At 36.1% G+C, this 26,778-nt stretch overlaps 1 protein-coding gene across 4 annotated transcripts in view; it reads left to right on the top strand.

Annotated features, from left to right (window-relative positions):
• Positions 1-22,848, top strand: part of LOC149076974 (uncharacterized) — a 60,375-nt gene extending 37,527 nt beyond the window's left edge. The window contains exons 2-16 of one of the 4 annotated variants that reach the window (XM_089244701.1): positions 2,994-3,230; positions 3,403-3,468; positions 4,831-4,886; positions 7,002-7,077; positions 9,716-9,877; positions 9,974-10,106; positions 10,226-10,511; positions 10,640-10,798; positions 11,484-11,604; positions 13,624-14,146; positions 16,037-16,413; positions 18,000-18,399; positions 20,089-20,239; positions 20,349-20,487; positions 21,497-22,848. In XM_089244701.1, coding sequence (XP_089100827.1) covers positions 2,994-3,230; positions 3,403-3,468; positions 4,831-4,886; positions 7,002-7,077; positions 9,716-9,877; positions 9,974-10,106; positions 10,226-10,511; positions 10,640-10,798; positions 11,484-11,604; positions 13,624-14,146; positions 16,037-16,413; positions 18,000-18,399; positions 20,089-20,239; positions 20,349-20,487; positions 21,497-22,269 — 3,659 coding nt within the window. In that variant the 3' untranslated portion in view covers positions 22,270-22,848. Of the gene's footprint in view, positions 1-2,993; positions 3,231-3,402; positions 3,469-4,830; positions 4,887-7,001; positions 7,078-9,715; positions 9,878-9,973; positions 10,107-10,225; positions 10,512-10,639; positions 10,799-11,480; positions 11,605-13,623; positions 14,147-16,036; positions 16,414-17,999; positions 18,400-20,088; positions 20,240-20,348; positions 20,488-21,496 lie in introns of all 4 variants that reach the window. The other 3 variants (XM_089244700.1, XM_089244699.1, XM_089244702.1) reach the window with 3 other exon arrangements.
• Positions 22,849-26,778: the final 3,930 nt, after the last annotated feature.

The following is a 26,778-nucleotide window of genomic DNA, read 5'->3' as shown; positions in this document are numbered from 1 at the left end:
AACGACCACGTCCTTCGGGACAGTGAGTTTATACCGCGTAAGCGACAGCGCCTGGCTGTACTCGGCCCGTTCTGTCCTGTTCTCATCCCGGACTCGGAACTTAGAGGTGACTACAGCCTAGGAAGCAAAATAGTAGGTCTGTGTAGCATGTATATATCTCCGACGGGACCGCGTAACTACGGGCAACTTGCCATCAGTAAAATTCTGTTGGCTTCCGTGGTAGGAAAGGAGAAGCATCTCTGTCTCTCTCTCTCTCTCTCAGTAGCAGCGGGAGATAGATAGAGAAATACGTTTATTTATTTTATTTAAAATAAAAAAAATAGAGAGAAAAAGGCATGAACTTGGACAAGCGTTTGTCGCCACGTTTGTTGTCTGTTTCAATCTGAACCTCCGCACCAACCACCGTCATTGCTACAGCTCTCTTCTGCTTGTGATCCCTATGTGTCTCTTAAACTTTTTTTCTTGTTGCCAATGGTTCCTTCCTCAACCTGTTGGCAAAACTTCCAGGTTTTCCCCCCAAAAGTAAGTAAGGAAAAACAAAAACTAAATTGAAGAGGAGAGAGAGAGAGAGAGAGAGACCCTAACCATTCATTATCCCTCGTCCTCTGTGGCGGAATCCAATGGTAGAAACCAAAAAAAAAAAAAAAAAAAAAATTGTATACAAAATTTAAAAATAAAATTTTTCGAACAAGGCATTTGTTCTTCTTCTTCTTCCGCCTTTAGGATACTTTTAAATGAATCATTATCGCGTACTTTCGAAATTATTTCTTCATATTTTTTGAAAAAGACGCTTGTCGTTGCCATTTTTCTTTTTATTTATTTTTTTCCTATCTCGACGTGTGAGATCCACCGCGCGTGAAAATGGCGTCTAAATTTAGACCCGGTGCCAAGAAAATAATAATAAAAAAAATTATTCGTTAACTCTTGTTTTAGGTGTCACTCGAATAAAAGAGGTATTGATATAAACTTGTTTTCTCTCATTTGCTCTTATTTTTTGTTTGTCCCCCCCCCCCCCCAACTTGTACATCTATGTTACATCTATATTGTGATTTTCCATCTGGTTTTAAGCTTGTTCGGTTTTTTTGCGGAAGTTATCCGTCTGGAAAATGAGCCTATTCATTTCCGTGACTACCCCGGGTAAAAATTATTTAGAACTTTGGGTCGTTTTCTGTAAATAGAGTTCTGTTTTATGCAGGGTTCTGGAATTCTGAACGACATTCTTCGCGTGAAATTTTTGTAATTATCGTGAAGTTCTGGGAGCAGGACATTCCCGCGGTGTTACGACAGTTCGGCGCCGAACAATTCAGCGCAGCGATTGTGTTTGGTAAATAACAATTCCATAATTTTATATCGGTTTTATCTTCTCCTCTATCTACAGAGCCCTTATAATGGACTTCAATAGTGCTACTAAACGAAGTATGCCAGCCCTCAATAACGTTATTGGTTCTAAAGCCGTCAATAGTGACGTCGAACTGATTCCATAGTTCTATAGCAAATTTTGGATCTGTCGCACGATTTCCTCGTGTTGACCTCCCAATCCGGGTGTCTTCGAAATAATTTATAATATCATGTAAATCCTCTTCATTGCCTCTGTAGTACTCTCACGAAAACTTCGATATCTTTAATACATTTTAATGACGATGACATATTTGTGCCAGAAAGTTCTAACCACACCTGATTTTCAAAATCATTTCAAAGCATTTTGAAAGTACGTGCGCCAGTCCTAAGTCTGGAAAAAGTGGGAAGGGAATTGTTATTTACAAAAGACAGTCCCTGTGCTGAATCATGGGCGCTGAATTGTCGTAGATTTCAGGCTCGCGGGTATTTAAAGGCCACAGAGAGAATTATCGTGGCTCTCCACGATATGTTGATGTGTCTGTTAATTAGTTATACTAAACATGTGTCATTTTTCTTTGGCTGACAGGGTTCTAACGTGAATAGGATGACCAGGCAACGACATCAAAACAGCGGGACAAATACGTCTTAGTTTTCAAACTCACTTCTAAAATCAAAATGCTGGGACATTTTTCCAAAATCGTTCTTTGCTACTAATAACTTCAATACCTACTTTATTGTGAATATATATATTCACTATAATTTATTAATAAGTACTAAATTATGTAGTTATGATCTTTTAAGAGTTGATTCCTTGTTGGTGTCATTTTTTGAGATCTGCTGAAATTTTACGTGTTCAGAGTTTTATAAAATCACACGAAACTGAGGAAATCAGAAATAAAATCCAAGGTAAACAATCCGTCAAGCAAAGCTTTATGAATTTATAGATGACAGTGTAAAATAAAAGCAAACTAAATATTTTACACTTCATTTTCTATTGTAACTAATTAAAAAATTGACTCTAATTTATCAAATTGTTGTGTTGATGTATTGTTTTAATTAAAAATATGCTGGCTGACAGCACCAATTTACATCCGCATTTGTAAGAAAAAAAGTAAAAGTAAATGCGTTTTTATGGGGGGGGGGGGTGAACCATAAGTTAGTTAAATGATGTTGTTTCCCCCTAAAATAAATCTATGCAAATGAAAATGAAGTGTTTAAACGCGTTAAATGTATTGTGGTTACAACTTGACACATCGAAAGAAAAGAGTTTTTTATGTTTGAAGAGAAGAAAACAACTGTCACCCGTGAGTCGAAATCAATTGAGCTTCACAATTCGTAAATTTTCATCAGAAATGTTAATTTTTCGCAGAAAATCTCGCAACTCGATGTAGCGTAAGACGGAGTATTACTGTATGAATGAATTAATACATGAACGAGACGAATTCTCTTCCTCGGGTCAGGTAACTCGCAGGAAACGGGTTGCTCTCGAATGTACAGTAATAATGTGAACTTCATGCCCATGAAAGAAATATTGACTTCCTGATAAATATCAGAGGAAAGTTATTGCGGCAAAAATCTCGGTGCGGTAAACGATACATGCGAAGCTCAATCAAAATATGTCACCATTAAAATAAGATATTTCGTTTGTTTTGCAGCAGCAAGCGGAGATAATCGTTTGTATTGGGGCATACAACTGGACCAAGATCTCCTCGATACAATCGTCGGTATATATCCGGAGTGGTTCAAAGACTGTAACATGAACTTGGCAGCGTCTGGTGACGCAACTGATCCGGAGCATCCGAAACCGACCATCATACCTCTCACGCCAGACACGACGAAAACCGATGGTGAAGATCAGCAGCAAGACAAACCCGTGGACAAGAGCAAAGAATGTGAGTTTCTCATATAAAATAATACATAACGTTCTTCGCATTTTCCTCTGGGTCTCCCGAAATCTCTTCGCTAAGTTCATTTAATTCAAGAATGCGCTTTGCGGCTGCTGGTGCATGATGTGTTTTTGTGTGTGTGTGTGATTCAACGCTTTGCTTCTCTTTGTTTCTTTAGCTCTGAAAGTAAAACTGATGCTCCGTAGGCCAATTAACGAGCTTTTAGAACAGGGAATTTTACCACGTAAGAATTATTATTGCTTTGCTTATACAAAACTTGTTGCTTGCATGATCAGTATTATAATAGCCAAAAAAAAAAACTGTGTGATGACCGCAAAGCATTAACGAACTCGAGCACCGTAAACTTGGGTGACTTTGGTACAGATTTTGGACAGTTTTTGAATTATCTCCTTTAGACCGGGATTACACTATAAAAGTTTAATGAAAATTATTTTATAAAACTTGAAAAATGCAACTAATAAGTGTATCGGTTGCGTTCGAACGAATATAACCAATAGGCTCATTGGCACTTATTTTCAATTTTTATAAAAGAACTTTTATAGTGCAATCGTGGTCTTAGAAATAAACATAATGCACCACGAGAAAAGACGTTTTTAGTTATTTGTTTACGCAAGGAAAATTGTTTGTAGATCATTATACAATGGAGAAAAATAAAAGCAATGCCGTTACCCGTTGACTACTCTAGTGCCTTGATATTTCGCTTTTTGAAGCACGTGTTTCCATCTCACTCAGATGTAAATAATTAATTAAGGACAAACAAAATAAGTATAAATACATAAATTTGGTTTTTATTACAAACATAAATACAAGGAATTATCCTTTTAATCTAGAATATAAATAAATCTGCCTAGTCAAAGATGCCTGTTTTTGTGTTGATCTTTAATGTGGTATTAATCTCTCGAATTAATTAAAAAATTTATCTGATTTCTATGTAATTTCTGTAGAGCCTGGAGTTTGGCATTTTCTTATATGTACGTCTCATCTGTATAACTGTGTTTGTGTGTGTGCCAGTAACGAATATAAAATATTGTCCTTTACCCGTCAAACATTATAAATTTCACTAATAAAGCAATCAGTATTTTAAAAATTTGATTTAATCAGATTAATTATCATCCTCGATTAAAACAGTAAGTATACTTACAAAAGCAAACTTCTCTATTAACACTATAAAATGTAACCACTAAGCACTGTAAGCAAATTTTTTGAAATGATTTCATGAAAACTTAAAACACGATTATGATAAAAGTAGGCGAGATAATTATGAAAGATTTGGAAACCGTTTTTATATATATATAATCATGGGGGCTTACTATGGCGGCTAGACTTGGAATCACCTCCCTATTTCATTTACGATGGCTATAACGTCATCTGAAATAAGAAATTAGAGTATGTACCCAAATCATCCCGCCAGTCACCATGTCATCCCAGTTTACGGTGTATTAACATCAGAAAACTTTATTTTGGATTTTTTTTAGTGAAAGCGATAATTTTTTAAATATTGAACTACATAAACATGGTTATGATATATAATGTAATAATATAAATATATCCTATGAAATTCGTTAATTTAGATTTTTCTTCACAGCTCTGAGATCGCCACCAGCATTCCATGAGCAACGGCAGAAGTTGGAAAGGTCCAAAGTAAGTAAATGTAGTGATTGTAGAGTATATATACGAAGGTGATCAACCTTTTAGGGCAGTAATGGGCCACAATAAAATGAAATAGCCCATGATTTTGAATGTTTCATGGGACCTATCGTCGTTGGATTTCGACACAACTTCTAACACAGATAACACAGAGAGGGAGAAAGATCCGTTGTGTTACATCCACGTCAGGAATTATAATGGAGGGAGGCCAAACATTAGCATTATTAGTGCAAATTTTTATTAGAAATGATCGAATTGATGTTCGAAGTTACGGGCCGTAACAAATTTCCCTGAAGGCTACGGATTATTCACATTTTCTCGTTATATATGAAAATTAATTGATCATGGGTCCGGGCTGGGCAAATCTATTGCCCGACATGCTCAGGACATGAAAAATTTTGAAAGGGCACGTATTTATTTTTCGACCACATGCTTGACACGGACATATATATATATACGTATATATATATATGTGTGTGTGTGAGAGAGAGAGAGAAAGAGAGAGAGACAAAATTTGAATATATATATATATATATATATATATATTCGTTTTTTTAATTTTTTTCAACTTCGATGATGAAGCGTTCCTTCACACATGCGTGAAATTTCACAGAATGCTTATTTTGGCAGCCCTGATGCAATTCTGTAGTCAACGTATTTTGATTTATTTTCACAGCCCTAAAATGTAATATCCCGGAACGATTAAGGGCTCTCATATACTGCAACTGGGCTGTTTTGGAAAACTTCACTTCCAGCGAAATATTATATTATATGGTCAGAAGAAGGGGAAAAACTTAAAACTCTTAGAGTTTGCATAGAAATGTAAAAATATATTTTTTCTATGATACAGCATATAAAGTGAGGGTTAAAAGTTCTGGAGTTTTTTTTTTCTAAAATTATAGAAAATATATTGATGCCGTTTCTAACACAAAAATGTCGGGAAAAATATCTACACATCACCAAAATGCGAAGTTCCTGCTGCCACCTATCAAATAAAAATTGAACCATCTCTTATACTTGAGTAAAGTTGGTTTTTGGTTCCGATATGCAGCATGAAAACGGACAAAATATGCAGTGGTACTTTTTAATATTTGTTTTTATCCTGCATATCGGTGTACATTTTATGCACCAAAATACCGGTTAATATGTATCTGTTTGCGACTCAATCATTATTTGTAAACTCTAAAAATATAGTAACCGGTATTTTGGTACACGAAAACAAACAAGTCACTTTATACTACATTTTGTTCATCTTCATTCTGCACATCAGTTCAAAACCAACAGCGATTTCATTTTCAAGATTATAACTGATAGTTTTGATTTTATGCAATAGATGACAGCAGAAGTCCGGGCTTGAAGTTGTTTCTCGTATTTATAATATCAAAGCATAAAAATATGAAATATAATAAGTCGGAAGGTTGGGAAATTTAATTTCAATTTCTTTTCACCGTTTAGCAAGTTATTTCTCCCATTTATAACCATACCAGGAACAGGCTTCCATTGCCGTACAATTCAACACTAATGCCATCTGAATTTTTTTTTCTTCAAGTTATCTCGGTTTTCATCATAATTTGTCCCGGTTTCTCAGTCGCATGATCCTGTCAAACTATCTTAGGCCCGCGTCTGCTGGCCGGGCCGTAAATCGATTGATTCTATAAACGAGGCGAATAGTAACCTGATGACCTATGCCAACAGCGAGGGAAAATTATAATTAGCGATTTGACTGATTTAAGATTTTAAATCAGTGAGTTTGAATTTTTTTTTATTTCTTACAAAATTTCGATTTAAAAAAATTACACCCTTTCGATATTTGTTATGTAAATAAATCAATTTGTTTTTAAAATTTTCAAAGTAAATCCAGTAATGGTATTTTTCAGGCACCCGAAGAAATATTGATTCGGGTATCTATTATTACAAGTTACGTGCTCGACCGGGCATGCAAATTTTTTGAGATTTGTCCAGTCCTTTCATGTGCATAATCAAATAGGTTCAAATGTTCTTTTAGGATAAACTTTTATAGCATTGATTATTTACGTGAAAATAAAATTCTCTTGCATAAAAATGTTATTATTCCTATATATGATTCGGATGTTTTTTCATGTTTCTCAGATGGGCGATCTACTGAAGAGTAAAATTCAAAAACGACCAGACAGACAAGCCCTCATTCAACAGCATACCTTGGAAGGTATATATATAATTTCATTTTTATGGTTTTCTTCTATACATATGATTTTACCAGGGCGGAAGCCAGAAATTTCTTTCGAAGGGAGAACAACGAGTGCTTCAAGGGAAAGGGAACTGTGTGCAGTGAGAAAGTAATTGACAAGCATATGATGATCGACGAAGGGCCAATAGGGTCCTTGAGTATTCAATCTACTGCACGCTATTGAACGAAATAGTACATTCAAGTTTCCGTAATTCGACATTAAAATCTTTGAATCAACATACAGTGACTTGTCCAAAAAATTTTAATTTAATGTACTGGTGCGGTTATAGAAGGAAGACCAAATATAGAAACACGTGGCCTCGCATACCAGATCAAATTTCTCTTGTATTATTAATTGGAAGCTCTTCAAGCGCATTTATCTATCTTGACCTGTGAAATACGCTCGGTAATGTGTAAAACAAGATCTGACTTGATACATTGCAATCAGTAGTGTCTTTAACACTACGAAAACATCATCTTGGTCTCGCGGTTGTAATAAAACGAAAATTTTCGTTACTCCGATATTAAGCCACACAATCGATTTTTTTTACTCCTTTTATACGTCATAGTTGGATCTTTCTTCTCTGTGATGCAGTATTTTCATGTCCATAAGTAATTTGTTAAAACTGAGAAAAGATCAGCTGTTAACAGCGCACGAAAACATAGGTCTGAAAAAATCGCATCAAGTCAATAATAGACAAGACGAATTCGAACACAATAGGATAGAAATACACTTTCGGATGCCGTCATTTCAGGGATAGCAAATAGTCACTCTTAAAATAATAGTTAGTCTCACGAAAAATAGTTACCTGGGGCTCGTCGAAAATCCTACGACTGTCACTGATCTAAAACAGAGGTAGGGAGACTGTTGTATCTTGAGCATAGTAAACCTGAAACACTTGAAATAGTTTCAATAGTATTGCACTCTACCTGATCTTTCTGGATTGCAAGAGATTAAAAATGCATAACCTCTCAAAGGAATGTAATTCAGTTCTTTGTCTGTGACCATGACATAGATTTTGCTAGGTGGCACGTTTTAGTAACAAAATTGTTTGCTTGTTTTTGCAGTGTTTCTCCTCGACACTGCAAGTTTAATGAGCTATATTTAGTAATTATAATCTATGCAAACACCTGCTCACCATACCCCAAGTGCTTTATCATACCGAGCACTGTTGATACAGTTATTAATATTTTCAACAAATGGTGGAACTTCGTGTACCTTGAAACAAAAAAGATCGTGTACATTGTAACTTGAAATCCTCCTAGTTTAGCTTGGAATACTGAATTTACACTAATTTTTTTCTTCAAACGTTTAAATACAATTTATGCTTTTAAAAATTTTAGTTCTATACTTCTACAAAAACTTCTTGAAAAAAAACTTATTTTTATATTCAGCTATTATTATATACCTCATTTCTTCTCTTCCATTCATCTTTGGTCATTTCCTTGTCAAATTTGTTGGGAAAAGTTTACAGTGCGGGATGCGTTCAACAAAAACTTTTACCAAGTGAATTTCCTTAGAAGAAGTGAGAAAAAATTTTATTGTTCATCAATATATAGCGAGATCGCGGATGTTGTATCGCTAATAAAATCACCTATCATCAAAAGAACGGACAGAGCCAAAGGTTAAAAAGCGTTTAATTTTCCTTTCTACAACTATATTGTAGAATAGTTATGCATTCCATCGACATAAATACGTTCCTAATTCCATTATTGTTACTTTATATCAATAATCATAAAATGAATTTAATGAAATTCTACGGTAAAAACTGATTTGAAAAAAACAAGTTTGAAAAATAATGTTCCATGGTATAGCAGTCTTTTTCCCATACTCGTGAAAGCGGAATATTCAACTTTTATGTAGGGCAATTAAGTATAATATCTCAAACGTGTACCTGCTATTGACTGTTGGTGGCAGAGTGATATGTTCTCAACGCTCAAATTTGATCGTAAGATAACAAAAAATTAGCTTAGCAGAGGGCGTGACAAATCCCAGTCATCTGGTCGCCATGATGATTAAAATATTGGAATTGGCTCCTAAAATTTTCTATATGTCGTTACTAAATTTGAGTCAGGTCAACACAGTTTTTGAAATTGATATAAGCGTAACCACACCAACTTGTTAGGGGTTGTTATGTCCTAGAAAAGTTTAGAAAAACATTATTTTCTGACCTGTTTTTCTCGATAAAAATTGTTTTTAGCTCATCAAAAAATTTTCTGGCGCCTAGATTTCTCTTTTGATTTGTCAAGCCCTTCGCTTAGCGGTGTGTTAGACTAAAAATGATTGAATCAGAGTGATGTTTGAATCGATTTTCGTTTTTTCCCAACCAAATACCAATAAAAGATGGCGTCTTTCAAGGAGTACTACGTTCTACCACTTTTTGTATGAGAATTTACTCAAATTAAATTCTTAATAAGTAGTGACACGTGTAAATGAGTGTCAAATTTAAATTGGCTCGCTCTAAATTGACACAATCTGCTGATAGTTAATATAACGCAACGACGAGCAGGGAAAGGGGGGGGGGTATAGCTTTCAGATGCAAATGAAGATTAGTTTCTTGCAAGGGTAATTTTCTTCATGTATATAATTTTTTATATCTTTTCTTCCTTCATTCAGATGTGAGTTCAGACCTGAATCTACAGGAGAAACAGAGGCAACTGAAAAAAGCGCGTATAGCAGACGTTTTAAGCAGCCAAATTTCTCATCGACCCGGTTCTTTGGATATTGTGAAAGGGGCTTTGCTACAGGCTGACGAGTTCATTGCTCAAGCTATGAAAGGTAAGGAACGATCAAAAGAAACAAATTATTTTGTCTTTAGGTCATTCATGTGCACTTCACAGTGAAAATTTTGTAATTTTACAATATATATTTCAGAAGGTTCCATACCATTTCGAAACTCTTGTGACGTACCATCGCCTGCAACCAGAATCCCTCCAGAGGATGATAGTTGCAGTGAAGGTGCATCACCTTCACCATCATTCAACTTTAGTGAACATTCCCAGGGCAGGTACGAATTGTTTTTTCTTGATATAGTATTTAAGGTCTTTATCTTATATATGTTTATATGTATTTAGTAGATCAGATAAATGGTTGACTATTCCGCTATTTTATTGTTTCTCACGCTAGTGTTCCATCTTTGGAAGCCAGCGAGCCATCTCCCATCACTAATAATAACCATGGCTCTCCGAGTTCAGCCAGGACTTCGTTTTCAATGTCCCCTCCGAGTTCGGTATCTTCACCTTTGTCTGTGATTCCTTCTGTCGTATCTCCTCAGACTCAATCCGACCAAGTGCCTGATCTGGTGTTGAATGGCTTAATCTTACACAGCAAAGAGACTCCCACGAAGAACCGGAAAAAATCAAAGCCAAAAACACAGCCCAAAGCGAGGACAATAAAATTCCATGAATACAAGGTGCGTTAAGTTTTTCTTTTTGGCCATTCTAAAAAATTAATTTAGGGCTGCTACACATAGATTTACGGAATTTATTTCACTTTCTTTTAGCCTGATAAATATTGTAATTCACGTGCATTTTTCCACAGGGTCCACCGAATGCTCAAAAAAATGCCCAATCATCTTCGAGTACAGCTCCAACAGAGACATCCTATGACTTGTTATTACAGCAGCAGCAACTTTTCCTGCAGTGGCAATTGGAATGGCAACAAAAATATCCACAGAGTGTGTTGCCGACAAACACGCAGGTAGTGTGATGAAACTTTCATATGCAGAGTGTCCCATATGTTTGGAAATAATTTGAAAATTTATAAAAATTCAAAGAATCGGTATGTTTGAATGCGATTTGCGAAAAAGGAATGCTCACGAAAGGGAATTTTTTCAGTACAGAAAAAGTTCAAATGTTTGTCGAGCACTGCAAGAAAGTAAATCATAGAATTCCTTCGCAGAACCTTTCTGCAATCTCTTCTGAGTCTGAAACGTTCGTAAAGCTTCAATCGACGATTCGGGGCTGAGGTAAAATAACTTCACCAATAGTGCTTTATCCACCAATGTCAGAACCACAATGAAAATCTTATGTAAGTGTCAATAACAGGAATATTCAGAAATGGGCTGTTAATCATGCGTACACCCTGTATTTTATAGAGCTATAATTTGCATATATTTCCAGTGATTTATGTTCGTGTAGTGCCCTCCATCGACAAATGTTTGAACTAAATTTCTTTCTGTACGAAAGAAAACCGTTCATGAGAATTAACTTTTTCTCAAATCTCATTATAAAGTATATACCGATTCCTTCAGCTATTATGAATTTTTGAACTACTTACAAATTTATGGGACACCCTGTACAATGCATTTCATAACAAGATGTTATATTAGAGCAGTTGGATTCTGTAAAACATCGCAAATAAACCTCTTGTTTCTCATCAGCAGATGCCTGCTGGGGACCAATCAACTCATACTAATCCTGTAATGAATACACCGAGTCAAACCACAAATTTTGAATCACCTCCATCTCCGCAGAAAGTCATCACAAAGTTGGAGGATTTGAAAGGTACACACAATTTAGTGTTTTTGTAAAAACATAAATTTGAAACTGCTACTGCTTAACCAAAGTAATTTTTAGCAACTGCGGGTCCAAAGGCATCAACCAAGACTCTTCGTGTGCACCTCTTTAGTACTTATCTTCCATTCAAGACTATTATTTTCTACCTCCTAGAAATGTTGTAAAATTTACAAGTTTATTGTGGATTCGCTTCTTCATTTCAAAGAAAAAGAAAAAAATGAGCTGTTAAGTTATGATGAGGAAGAACATCACATTAAAAAACATTGCTAACCAAAATAATAAGTCTAACACTTACGTCGAAGATAACTCACGAAATGCTGTGTTTACTAAGCATTGGGAAAAAAAAAAAACAATTACTGAATTATAATAATACTAAAAATGAATAGTGAGTAGTGCAGTTCTCAATGGGTTCATGTCCCACCCCGTTTTGTAGTCCTGGCATATTCTTATTTGGTAGCCATGACAGGTGGTTGAGAGGTGGGGCACAGAGAGCTGTAAAAATAATTTAGATGTGAAAAAATAAAGCCGCAACGGTAATAAATAAATACCAGTGGCCTAGAGGAATGGTTACCAACTGGAAGCTAGAATATTCTAATGGGTTTCATAGGTGTAAAGTAAAAAAAGAACCATTGTAGGGGATCGAAGTTTCCATACAGACACATCTGCCCATATAAAACGGGCTATCCTAATGCATGGAAACCCATCCCGGCATGGCCTAGGGACCTCGTGCCCATACGAGAAATCCACACGATGTGATCTATTACTATGGTTTTGGTTACTTCCTAATGAATCCAAAACATCATTCATCCCATAATTTTGAAACGGCCTTGCATACAACCAGAACAAGAGTAATTTTGAAAGCTCGCTGAATTCCAGTTAAAGGGTCCGGAAACCAACTTTATAAAATTTCTGTTCACTATAAATTTAATGGAAAAAAAATTAAATTTTAGTAGTAAGTGTTTCGGTCCTGGATGAGGCGAGAGTGGAGGGACCGGATAAATGAGTGTTTTGGCAAAAAAAAAAGATGAGTGAGAAACATTGGAGTAGTGAATAATATTGAAAAATAAAATAACAGGTCATATAGAATATTTATACATATAAATTACGTCAATAGCAATGAGTAAGTGTAGTAATCAGCATACACCGTAATTTCCTGCGCATTAGCCAGCATCTCATAAAAATCGGAGGGACACCAGATTTTTGAATGATGGAGTCTGGTCGATTCCCGACACGCCGGGAAAAACGAGGTTCAATAAGGTTCATTTTATACATTCATATATAAGACCGATATTAATATATATTAAATTCTGAACGAATACGTGAAACGGAGAAAATAATAGTTTTCACTGTAGCAAACGTGTTTTGTCTGTAATTCGATAACAATGGAAATTATGCATTTACTTACCACTCTAACCTAATTATCGTTAGCCTAATACGAAATACACATACTGTATTTTACATGGTGTTTTTTTTTTTTTTTTTTTTTTTGGATGTTCAGAGATCGAAGAAATATGCTCTTACTTTTGTATTACAGTATCATGTTTTGCAGTGCAATTCTTTCACATTTTTTGCTCTGCGAATTCAAATCTTAAACAAATGATCAAAGAATATAAAATTACTTCAAAGTCTACTAACTAATTTTTTCTAATTTGTGAGAACGAATATGTTTAGTATCCAATATTTGCAATAAACCAAGATTTATGGTAGCAAAAGCAAACTTAAAATTCGAATCATCTTTAACGTAGTGCGTAAAACAGAGATGATCCTAAAATGAAGAAATCATTTTACACAAGCTTCAAATCAGCCAATTTAATCGATTCTTAAAGTATAAATGTTAAAGAATTTTCCGGAATCGAATTTCCTGGCATACCAGACAATCCGTGTATTCCCGGCATGTTGGCTGATGCTGGGAAATACGGTAATTATCTTATTTTTGCTCAAAAAATATGCTGCACTATTTTCATTCAACTAAATATTTAATAACACAATCGATCTTTCCATTTTCAGTCAGCGATTTGAAAGCTGAACTCAAGAAACGCAACCTTCCCGTTTCTGGTCCGAAACCGGTGCTCATCGAGAGACTCAAATCATACGCAGAGTCTTCACAGAACAAGCCAACTACGACAAGTACGGTCACGTTGACTGTTCCTACAAAAGCTACTTCAGTTACGTCGAACAATATGTTGCCTGCGAATTTGGGAGATACCCTCTTAGACTCTTTACCTACCATTCCAACTCAAAACAACATCGAAGTGCCATCTCTAGATTTAAACGATGTCTCTGATGCTGACATCAGCAGCGACGGCGTGATGGGACTTCTGAGTGACTTAGAAAATGGAAATCAACAGACGTCGTCCCTAATGCAGCAGCCGCAACCCACACCAGCTACAACGGTACCGATGGATGTGGATTCTGTGAACATAGGCATCTGTGCAGATGTTTCCGACAGTTCTGCAGCTGTATTTTCCAACGAGGAGATTGTTCAACTGCAGCAGCGTTGCATCGAGAAACTGCAAATGGAGCTGCAAAAGTAAATACAATTTTCTTTTCGTAGTTGTGTGTGATATATGCTGATTATTATTATTTTTTTTAAATTATAACAAAGAAAACAATTGACCTCGTCCAGTAGAACTAATTAACTTCTGACATTCGAAAAGAGATCCAAACCATTTTATATATTTTCCATCGCTTCCTCCCGATATGTCACAACTATTTGATTTTCAATAGTTATACAATTTTATTGGGAAATAAATTCTTTTATTTTATTATTTCCCCCCCCCCCCCGTTTTTTTGCTGCCTTAAGGATATTGAAACAGATAAGTGAGTGCATATTTTCACAAATTTCAAATACACAGGTTAAGCATTTGATTTTTTTTTTTCAGAAAACATGCTAGTGACTGTATTTGTGTGCATCCATAGAAAATTCTTTACGAAATTGCTGTAGAGCAGGGATTTCCAACTTTTCGGGGGAATTTTTCATACATCATTGTAAGAAGAAAAAAACATTTTTGCTCCACTCCTCCTTTTAACCAGATCATAGCCAGCCGCTCCGTCTCATTGAAGGGATATAAGCAGGTGATCGAAGAAAGGCCCGTAGCCAGAAGTTTCGTTCGGGTGGGCACGTTCATTTCGGGAGGGTGGGGCACCAAAGTGATAGAACAATAGATTTGGCCATCTTTTCCCGTTTTTTTTCGGTCATTTTCTCACATTTCGGGGGGACCACACCCCCAAGTCCCCCCTCGCTACAGACTTGGTCGAAGAAGACCACTTGCAGGAGGGTGGAAGCTGTGCGTGTATGTGTTATGAACCTAACGTTTGTTTGTTTCTGTGTACTTCTTGTTACGTGTAGTAGTGCCATCTGCCATCAGTTTTTTAAACATGTCAGACTGTGACTTCCGAGTGTATGTGTGGCCCCAACGTATTTATGTTGTCGGAGGTGTGCTTTTTTTTCATGTTCTTGCTAGTGCTGCAATCTGCCTTAAATATTTTGAAGTGAAGATGGTGAATGCTTGAATTTTCATAATATGTAGGTATCGTGTTGAAGGTCTGCCTGCTTTCAGCCGAGACACTTTTTCAACTGTGAGACGCTCAGATTTGCACATCGAATTTGGAAAACCGCCGAAAACCAACTTCAACTGACTACCACTGTGCCTCCAACGGGGACCTTCATATACACATAAAATAGGATCTTTTGCATTGTGGCTAAAGCTGGGCGACACGCGTGCCCAGACTGGTTCAATACATTACAAGGTTGGTAAGGGGCGAGTATTGAGGCCGTTTTTCGCTATTGGCAATGATCGTCAAATGTTAGAGGCTAGAAGGCTCGTAAGACCAAGACCTTCCGGCCTCCAGCCCAAATCAAAAAAAGCTGCTTTCCTTTTAGACTGTCTAGTCAGTCTGGCCACACATTGGTCGAAGAACGCCAACAGTCACGACACGCGGTGGCGTAGTAAATTGTTTTGAAAGCAAATTCGCCAAGGAACATTTGGTCAGGCTGGGCTGATGCTTCATTGCGGCGGTGGTGGGGCGGGGGCAAATATTGGAAGCAAATATTTGCGAATGACTCTTGAGCCAGGCTGGACACGAGTGTGGTCCTAGCTTTAGCAGAGAGGCGATGGATAAGAAATATTTCTGAGAAGTGGGGGTGGGCGATTATGTAAATATATTTTGATACTCTACAGGGAAAAGCTTAGAACTGTGAATATTTTATAAGATCTCTATAAAACGAAAGAAATTCACAGAAATGTTTACTGCCTGCCTATGTACTAAATATTCATAACAAAAATACTAATACATTATGACAAAATTTTCAGCAAAAGAAAAATATTTTAACTTGTTTTGATAAAAAACTTGCATTTAGCGATTTGGTGATTCAAATAAATTATATTAATTAAATATCATTTATTCCATAATTGTTCAGGTCGCAGCTTCAACTTCAACAAACATACATTGGTCAGCAGACTCCAAGTGAAACTGCTGCAATGGATGCTGACCTAACCATTCCTGTGGCTTGCCAACCGATGACAACCACTAACTCACCGCCATCCCCAGTCCCGCCAGAGACATCTTGCGCAACTACAGAAGCTGTAATAGCAGCAGCCGCAGCACCTCCACCACCACCACCACCATCATCGGAAATCATTCACACCAGAACTTCGTCTTCGTCCTCTTCATCTCAAATAACAAATGAAGAAAAATACCACCAACGCCAACTAATTTATCAACAGCTGCATAAAAAAATCCATCAGCAGAGTCAACAAGCCCAACAACAAAAATTGAAAAAGTTGCAACAGCAAAGTATGTATAGCTATTAGAATTATACTACTATATACAGGTTGTCTCAGCATCAGGTCTACAAACTTCTAGGAGGGGTAGGGTACGCCTAGATGGCTCGGAGTCACATAGCAATACATGGTTGGAAATGCTTTTCTGATGCGATAGGTTACACAGAAAACATAAGAAGTGAAAGGACCCTACGTAAGTGAAAACGCGGGTTTTAATAATAAATGCGCTTCGAAAAAAGTAACAGAGGTCAAAGGTGTTCAAAGTGCCATCCATGAGCTGTAATGCAGGTCTCACATCTCAGGTGCATTGAATCCTGAACATTCCGGGGGTCTGGGACTTCCCTGCAATGTAGGCAATAATTTCCTCAGTGCTGTCCACAGGGGTGTCATACACCAATGTTTTGATGTTACTCCAGTCTGGAGACCCCGGCACAATAGATCCGGCGATCCAGCAAGCCAATGTACCAAACGCCCGGAACCATCGTTCTCGTACAACGCCATCTAACACGTCAGGAAAGCATTTCCGACCCCGCATCACGTTATTCCGAGTCGTCCGGATGCACCCTATATCCTCCTAGAAGTTTGTAAACCTAGTGCTGAGACACCGTGTACATATTTGCTTCTCTTCCATTATTATATCCCTTATTATTTAATACGAGCAGTGTGAACAAACTTTCTCGTGAGATATAACTAACTACGCTCAAGGGGAGTTGATACCTTTAGCATGTGGTGAAAACTATTTATTGCCCTAATATAGAAATATTTCTCTCTCTCATTAGAAATATTATTTAACCATTGCTTTATTTCAAATTTTTTACGCATGCTCTTGATTTCATGTGCCAGTGTAAAATTTTACATATCTCTGACACTTGAAATTTTTTTGTAAATTTCCAAAAAAAAGCATTAAAAACAGCTTACACGCATGATAAAATACCGTGACATAATGCAATTGAATAAAAATTGATTCAAAATAAAGGAGACTGTTCAGTTCATCAAATGAGAAGCAAAAGGTTGAGATTTCATTGACTCAATCCTATTTAAAATTGAATTTTAAATTTAAAAATTTTTGAAATTTAAATGTAGCATGTTATCCAGTTTCATGTAACCCAAAGTGCCAAAAACATTAGCAATACACTGCTTGCGTTGCATTTTATGTGCTATGTTAAGTTTTTCGTTTTACAGAGCCACCTGTGAATGGAATTTGGAACTGTTTTAAATTCACATTTAAAAGAAAAACTAGGCCATAATAAGTATTTTAATGCAAACCACACCTTTTTTATGTCAATCGGTTGGGTTGTTATAAATTTCTAAAATGTGTCCAGGAGAGAGTAGTACAACCTGTATTTTTTCATTCACATTCACCACACACACAGTACGGGATTTCCTTATAGGCTAGACAGGCTGCAGCCTAGTGCCCCGAGGTAGGTAGATGGCCTCATAATGTTATTTTTTGGATAAGGACAGCTCTAGTCGGACGTATAACGGTCCACATTACCCACAATTACCTAGGACACCATCGAACGTTAATCCGGCCCTGCACACACATCTAGACCATAAACATGATATAAATCAATTAAAAATACCATTTTTTTCCCCCAGGCCAATCAAATGAAAATACTGCCTCAGTATCTGCAGCCATATCAAATGCAACACTGACTGCACTCCTCGAGAGTCAACCAGTAAGACCTCCAGTAGAGATAAATCTTGGCATAGCATCAAAGTCCATTTCTTCACCAGCACCTACAGCTGTTTCAACGTCAACCATGTACCATTCTATAGTATTACCCGAAGCAGTTGAAAAGAAGAGCAGCAGTACGAGCAAGACTTGCGCATCAGCCGACTTCATGAAGACATATCCTACTGTTGTCACTTCTGGAGATGAACCATTTCCAGGAGTGGAGCCAATTTTGATGGATGCGGTGACTGCGACCCCAGTTCAATCAGCTAATCAAAACAAAGCTCCAAAGAATTTGACATCAACGAGGACAGCTGCTAATAGGTCAGTATCATAACTTTTCTTCCTTATGTATAATCGAGTATCGCCAATTTAAAGTATTTGAAACATTTTAAATGTTTCTATTCTTATTGAATACAAGATGTCCCATGAATTAGTAAATAAATCAAAAGTTCATAAAAAATTGAAGAAATCGGTATTATTCTAACGAAAAGAATTTTTTCTTTTTGTAAAAAAGAAAATAGTTCAAATTTTGGTCGATTGAGGGCACTTTAAACCAATCCGGCAGTAGTGACCTAAAGCTTTCTTCAATATCTTCTGTGTCCGAAACGTTCGTGAAGCTTTAGCCGCCAATTTATTGCTTAGCAAAAACAACTTTTAATAGTGATTTATCCACAAATGCCAACATTACAATGAAATCGGTATACAGTTAAAACCCTTTGTAAGCGCCAGTAACAGGGAAATTCAGCAATGAGCTGTTAACTGTACGCCCTGCATTTTATATTGCTTTTATTTGCGTATTTTTAGTGATTTGCTCTCGTGCAGCGCCCTTCATTGACAAAAAATGTGGACTAATTTTAATTTTGCACTCTTTTTTTCTGTACCAAGAAACGATCCCTCTTCGTGAAAATAAATTACTTTTCGCAAACCACATTCACATACAGCGGAATCTCTCTTTCACGGACACCAACGGGACAGAAAAGCTCTTCCGTAAAAGAGGAGTGACCGTTGATCAGGCGTTTCAAATTCAAACTTTCCTTATACAATAGAAAATTATTTGACCGCAAAAGAGGGGTGACCGTTAAAAGGGTTTTTACTGTATACCAATTCTTTCAATTTTTATGAATTTTCAAACTATTTACGAATTTGTGGGACACCCTGTGCATTATTAATATGATGACACATTTACTAAATTAAAATAAGATTTTTTTTTTTCTGAGGGAAGATCAATAAAGTAAATAAATTGTATTTCAGTGACAAATACTTTTAACATAATATTATCAGGGCTCAGATTTTTATGACCTAAAATTCGTGCAAATGCGATCTTATACAGGGTGGGCAAAAAAGTCCGTAGAAAATATAAAAATTCATAAAAACCGGGAAAAGAACCGAAATAAAAAACGGTTTGCAGGGTTAGCATCCGTAAAGGTCACGAGAATTTTTTTAAGACGGAAAAAAAAATTAATTAAAAAAACACCGATAGGTGGCGCTGACGTACACAAGTCAAACAAAATATACGCAAATAACGAACAGAATGCCTTCAAATCGTTTATTACAGCAGTTGTGTTCCACTTTACCACCACCACCACCACAAAGGATAATACATTGCAGGCGAGTTACAAATCCAGCAACGTATCTTTCAGTTCCTACAGATTGGATGGACCGGATCGATACAAACGGGATTTCAAATATCCATATAACCAGAAGTCTGCCGGTGTCAAATCTGGAAGCCATAGGAACCTGCTAATGATTTTGTTTTCCCCGAACGTCTGTATCAGGAGTGCCTTGACCGGAGTATCAGTGGACTAATTGCTCCGTCTTGCATAAACGTGACGGTAGAAAGCGCATCTCTCTCTCACGCAAACAAAACGTTGCTGGATTTGTGACTCGATTGCAATGTGTTATCCACTGTGGTGGTTAGAATTATCATCATTACTGAAGTTAGTTTCAATTTATCATCATGTGTATGACTAGTATTTTTTCACTCGCTTGAACATACATTCTTTTTTTTAGGACCTCTTCACTCCCCAGTTTTTCTGCCCTCGTTAATAATAATAATAACAAGCTTCTGACTGTTAGAAGTAATACAGACCCACAATTCATAGTGGCACGACCACCACCTAACTATAACGAAGCAACTCGCCAGATGAGCAAAATTAAGCAGGTAAGTGGAAATAATTGAATGTGCAAAGCTCGTGAAAACGGAATTCCTACCTATCTCATGATTTCAATGTCTGCGAGAGGAAAACTGACTTTTCGTTCCGATTTTATAGCAATTCTTGCAAGCACATGATTTCAACGGTGGCGGCAGCAGCAACAACACCAACAATACACATCAAGTGAAGAAGCGCAAGTCATCTGTCAAATGTCAGGATGTTGATGATGTGCTGGAGATCTTGATCAAAAACGGAGGTGCGTATATATATAACGTTTCACATAGTTTCTTGTTTAATTATTTTCCTAGCTTGAAAATGCGTAAAAACCATGGAATTTCATGCACCTCTCATTACGAAATGGTACGATTATGGGTTCTTTACCAGGGGTGCGCATACTTTTAGGAAGGTAAGACGTAAATATGCTTCGTATTACTGGAACAAATCAAGAGGGCAGTAGGATCACATTCGATACAGAGCCCTGTGGGTTGGTTTAAGAAGGGAGGAGCTAAAAATTTGTTGAAAAGCGGGAGCTAAAAGATGATTAAATTAAAAAAAAATTCAATCTAGAGTTTTCGTAACGTCCTCTATAGAGCAAATGCGCTCAACCCATGGCCCTCGGAATCATCTTATGTGGCCCACGACATCAAAAGTAATTTTGTAAAAATGAACCAAGAGGCACATTTATAGATCTCTTGAAGTTAAGTTGTGGCCTATTTATATATAGTTGGGACAGTTCATTAGCACAGAAGCGCGCACCCGCGTCCCATATACAGATCACTTAAGTGACGTGTACAGAGTTCCACACTATATAAGTTACCCGTGATATAGTATCAAATCCCTCAAGTGGCTGCGATATATTTACAGATCACTTGAATGACCCGCGGCACAGTTTCAAAACACTTAGACGACCGCACTCTCTTAAATGTTGAGCACCGTTGCTGCATCTTGAATTTTGTTAATGTAGTAATTCATTAATTTATTCAGGCCCGTCATTTGGGGGGGGGGGGGCATGGGGGCCGTTGCCCCCCCCCCCCCGGCTTTTGAAAATATACTAAAAATATATATATACATTGAGTACATGTGCTTTGCCCACCCCCCCCTGGAAAATGTTTGCCTCCCCCTGGAAAAAGTTGAAATGAGGGCCCTGAATATATTACTTTTCTTTTAAAAATGAGAACGAAATCAAATATATATATATTTTTTCAACTTTGAGACTTGATTGATTTTAATTTTGTTCATCGTATAATTTTCCTTTTGCGCAATAGAATTACCACCAAGTGCGGCACAAGAACCACAGACACCCACGGCGCCAGTGACACCAAAAACTGAACTTACGTCACTTCCTCCATATCAGAACTCACTGGCTTCATCACCCCCAGCAGCTGTCACCATGATGACAAATATCACATCACCAGTATTCTCCACAATCACGCCAGTCTCTTCCTCGTGTGAGAGTGACCAGCAGGACTCCCTAAATGCCCACATGAGTTCGTTGCAGTCTGTGCTCGATATGACTCCGCCGTCGTCAGCGGGATTCGGTGAGCCAAACAAAACCAGCAGTAGTACACCACCGTCCCTCGACTTTGACTTTCATCTCGATATGGAAGATATTGACGTGATGGACTTTGGCGGCATCGCAAACAGTGAACACAACAACGTATCTCCGCCTATCGAACCAATCTCCAAGCAAACGATGAAGCATACAAACAGTTTGGAATCTAGTAACATGGCGAGTGTTAACACGAACCATTTACTCTCTAGTGGTTCGATAGACTACGGCACTAGAGGTGTTGACACCGACATCTTGGAGTGGCTAGAACTATTGGGCGAGAATAACGGTAATGAGGTGAATTCTTGCGCCACTTCCCATTCGAGTTACCACAACCCTTCTTATAGCATATCTAATGACAATGACCCGATGTTTTCTAACATGGCCAATACTCACGATTCATTAGATTTGTTTAGCGTAGAAGATATGGATTTTAAGCCTAGTGATTCTAGTATACTTTCGTGGGAGAAAGTAGATTTCGCCACATAGCCTATTTGTACTTTTGCGTAGGCATTTGATTTTGTATGTATTTATGGCTAATTTGTCTCGCAGAAGACAAACCTTTAGAAACGGAAGCATATCATCCAGAAATAAGGAGAGGACCAGCAAGGATTCCCTCCTAAGTTGTGTCGGGATGCGTGTTGTATTTTTAGAGTATAATCCTTGCATAACTTAGGAGATAATGGACCAAGGTTGACAACACAACCAGAGTTGGTGGAGAAGAGGCGGAGAATAAATAAAAGTATTGTGTTTCCCACTGTATTTTTCATTTTGTTGCATTGAGTAATATCATGTGTACGTCCGTATATTGCCATTAAGCATTATATTTATATATATATATGCTTTTGACTAGTATTTTAAAATGGCATTGTATGTCTGTTTTTGGTATGTAATGCATAATTTAGCCCTTTCGCTCCCAAGGGATTGTTAAGACTGAAGCCATTTCTTGTGTTTTTTTGTGTATATACAAATATATTATCGTGCCTTATGTTATATGTTTGTATGTTTAGACTGTAAAGTACCTGTTCGAACATTTATCTGCATTGAAATTTATAAATATGCATTTTGAAAAAAAAAAAAAAAGTTTTTAAAGGTGTTTTTTCTGGCATCAATGAAATTTATTGAACTTTATTTTGTTGAGATTTTCAGCCGCATGATTTCATGCCATGAAGACCATGATTTTAACGCATCTATGTGAGTTTCATTCATGCTGTCGTTATCGAACGTGTTCGCTAACACGTTTCCGTGTGTTGGGCCAAATAATTTTACAATTTTTGACATGTCTTTGTTTCGCTAATTCAAGTGATATCGTAAAAATCAATTACCTCTAACAGGGTTGGCAGGTTTTTGATACATGGCAGTTTGGTGATGGTTTAAAACTGTCACGTCACAAACCTCTGTCAAAAATTTTCAAAAACCTTAAACATTGCTTTTAAATATAAAAATTCCCGTTGAAAATACACATTGATTACATGTAATGTTTAAAATTGACTATGTTATACAAAGAAAAAATACTTAATATGATTATAAAATAATTTTCTGCTCTCTATAGAATTATTTTGGTCAATATATGTTTATTTTTTTATGTAAAATATACACTTTGAATAGAACATAATGTAAAACAGTGGCTCTCAACATTTGGAAGCCCGTGGCCCAGCTTCATTTATTTTTGTTAGTAGGCCCGGTAACACACGACTAACGGCAAATGAATGAGGGGAAATTAAATGACCATCACTCGCTGCCCGGTATGAATGATGCGTGGGCCCAGTACCAGGCCGTGGCCCAGCAATTGAGAAACACTGCTGGAACTATTTGATATTCCTCAATTCAAGATCAGATTCTAGATCTTCAAAAATTTCTTCAACTGCTTATGTATGTGTATTGATATAACATCTGCTGTACTCCTTTCATCACAGATAGGTGTTTAAAAATTCTCTTATGCCAAAAATGTAATGTTGATTTCTGTTAGTATTAAATTATCTAAATAATCACTGATACTTAAAATGATACCTTTATTATGCATAACATTAGAATATAGCCAGCAATCAAAATATTAAATTGTAGGACTAAAATGTCCTTTAATTTGGCAGTGCTGATTGCATATGATGCTTAAGAAAAGCTCCTATAACTTATTCTAAGTGAAAAAGTAAGACTGACAACATTGACATTAAGTTTTTGACTGTTTTAATACTGATTAAGTTTCTGAGGTAAGAAACCTAACCCTGTGGTCTCCGGTCACACATATTTTGAATAAACAACTCTATTTCGCTTATTAAATTGAACACAGGAAATCAGTAGTTTAGATAAAATGGACCATAAAATTATATATTATTTGCTCTAGACTCTGTCGAAAAATACAAAATTGGAAATTATAATTAATATTTTGAACAAATTATTGTTTAAAAATAAAATCTGTAATACACAAAAAATTAAGTTACTCATCTTGTTATCAACCTATTGTGTTCAAAATATAGTCCAAAATCATCGTCTAGGTTTTTGATGGTTTAAACCAGTTTTTGATGCTTGTCAAGTCAAAAACCCAACCCTGCCTCTAAGAACCATCCATGATTATGGTATCTGATGTACTTTTTTTTCCTATAGCATATTCAAAATTGTATATTGGGAAAAACTCCTCGGTCTGAAAGTAGATATTTTTTCATTCTCAATAAGTATTTCATCACTCGAATAAGCTTGAACATTTACAAAAATGTGTATCATGATCACATTTTTTTCATTACTATGACCAAATGATTTGTAATTTATTATATATAATATATGTATGTGGTTGTGCCTAGAAATATTTTGTATCTATTAACTAACTTAGGATGACTCTGCCATATGTAAATTAAAATGTAACATGCAAGTTTGTTTCAATTGTGAAAAAAAGCATTTGTATTTTGCATCAGCATAAATGTAGACTTAGCGATAGGTCGGAAAGATTTTGATTTCTTTTAATTGTCGTCTAAATGATAGTTATTTTCCGTCAGTTTTAGACAAAAAAAAATTTTTGTTCCAGAGAATGCGATTACTGCATATTTAATTTATTTGTGTTGTTTGCTCGAAAATAATATTTAATTCATAGATTTACTATATTCTTTAAAGAAATGTGTATAAGAGTGTTCTATGTGTATAAAGAAGAAAATTATTTTCCTGTAAATTTTCATTGATTTCTTCATAGTTTAATAAGTTGTTTTTTCCCCTTTTGATCTATTAGGTTGTTTTTTTTATCAAATAAACTGAATAAAAATATACGATTGAAAACCCAAATCAAAGTCAATCTACCGACGAAATAAAATTCCATCTTTAGTCAGTCGATTCTATATTGTTTCTATAAAAAGTTTTTATTATTCTTCCTCCTTCTCTTTTTTTGTATAAGAGGTACCCATGAATAATGTAATATTCTGTCGTCTTCTGTGAAAATTTTATATATTTAAAAAAAGAAGATACATTTAATTTAGTGCACCCATCATAGCTTTCTATTCCAGTCTATCCCTAGTACTAACAAATTTCATTTTTGCGGTTTTCACAATTGCGATCTCTTTCCCAGTTTTGTGGAAAACACTGTTGCACTGCCAATTCTCATATCGGAACAAAATATAAACTGTACTTGCTTGTTAAATGTTTTAAAAAAGCCTCTCTTAAAGGTTCTTTTAGTGCTTCTGTGGAAATGTTTCTAAGACCGGGATTACAGTATAAAAGTTTCATAAAAGTTAATTTATAAAATAAGAATAATTTAACCGATAAGGTTGTCAGTTATATTTGAGAAAATGCAACTGATAGCCTTATTGATTGAATTTTTCACGTTTTATAAATGAAGTTTTATGAAACTTTTATAGTGTAATACCGGCCTAAAAGACTGTTGTTTAAATGTTCCTGGAAATGAGAACTTTAAAAGAAAAATTTGAAATATTGACAGCAGTTGGCTTCATTGTTGCAGTTCCCTGTTATTATGACACCAATGAATCTACAAACAGATATCAAGAAAAAAGAACTTGAAATTCTATCTGTCGTTGCTGAAACTTCACCTGCTACTATATCCCTTTAAGATCAAGCATGATCGATCGTGCGGGTGAAATACTTAAGAAACATTAGTGTTTTCAAAATTAAAGCCCTGGATCCAGACAGCTCTCATGTAGAAAGTGTTGTGTTTAGATGCCTAAGAAACAAAACTTTATGGTTTCTGTTATTCACAGATTTTTCATCACCACTTTGATCCCATGGAGCATAATCTCCCGCAAATACAGAGGGATGAATCTATTTCCCATGATGGCACAGTTGATACTCTGTTATTTTTCTTGGTGATTTGTAGAAAAATTGCTTCATACGAGTTTCTCCAAGCTTAGCTTTGCTTCATTTGTAAATGGTATTTATCACACTAAAAGGTCTCAACTGAAAGCACAACACATGCAAACCTCAACAAGCAAAACTGGAATAAGCTAAGAAACAGCCCAAAAGTACATACCCACAAGAATTTCACCCCCTAAAGCAGAATATGCCAAAATCTGTGACGCACATCACAGAACAATCTGGAAAAACTTTAAAAAAAAGTCTTGGAAAAAGTGAAAGTTAAGAAAACACTTATGTGAATTTTCACTGCAGAACATTTCCAGTAAGCTGAGGGTTCATTGTAGAGCAATGCAAAGTGCATTCTGCTTTGGAGAACTACACTACTTATGGGTACCTCTAATATATTATCAGTTCTGTTCTTTTCTTCAGTAAAATGAATGAATGAATTAGCTAGCATGATAATTATATAGGTAAAAAGCTGAGCCTGTGGTCAGAGGCTCGATCTGATAAAACATCTCTATATATTCCCCCCTTTTTTTTTTTATCATGTAGTGTCAAAAATATTTGCAAGAGAATACAAGAAAGATACAATGCTGAATTTTTGCAGCTCACAAATACAATTTTATTACCATTTTCTATGATGTGTTTGACATTCACTATGATTGTTAATCTCGTTACTTAATTTACATTGTTATACTCTGGCTTCTTAAA

This window comes from Pholcus phalangioides, unplaced genomic scaffold (assembly GCF_987345545.1).
Source record: "Pholcus phalangioides strain wild (caught in Gottingen) unplaced genomic scaffold, Ppha-v1.0 ptg000015l_1, whole genome shotgun sequence".
Taxonomy (NCBI): Eukaryota; Metazoa; Arthropoda; class Arachnida; order Araneae; family Pholcidae; genus Pholcus; species Pholcus phalangioides.
Note: the sequence above shows the minus strand (reverse complement) of the source record. Positions and strands in the feature narration are given on the sequence as shown.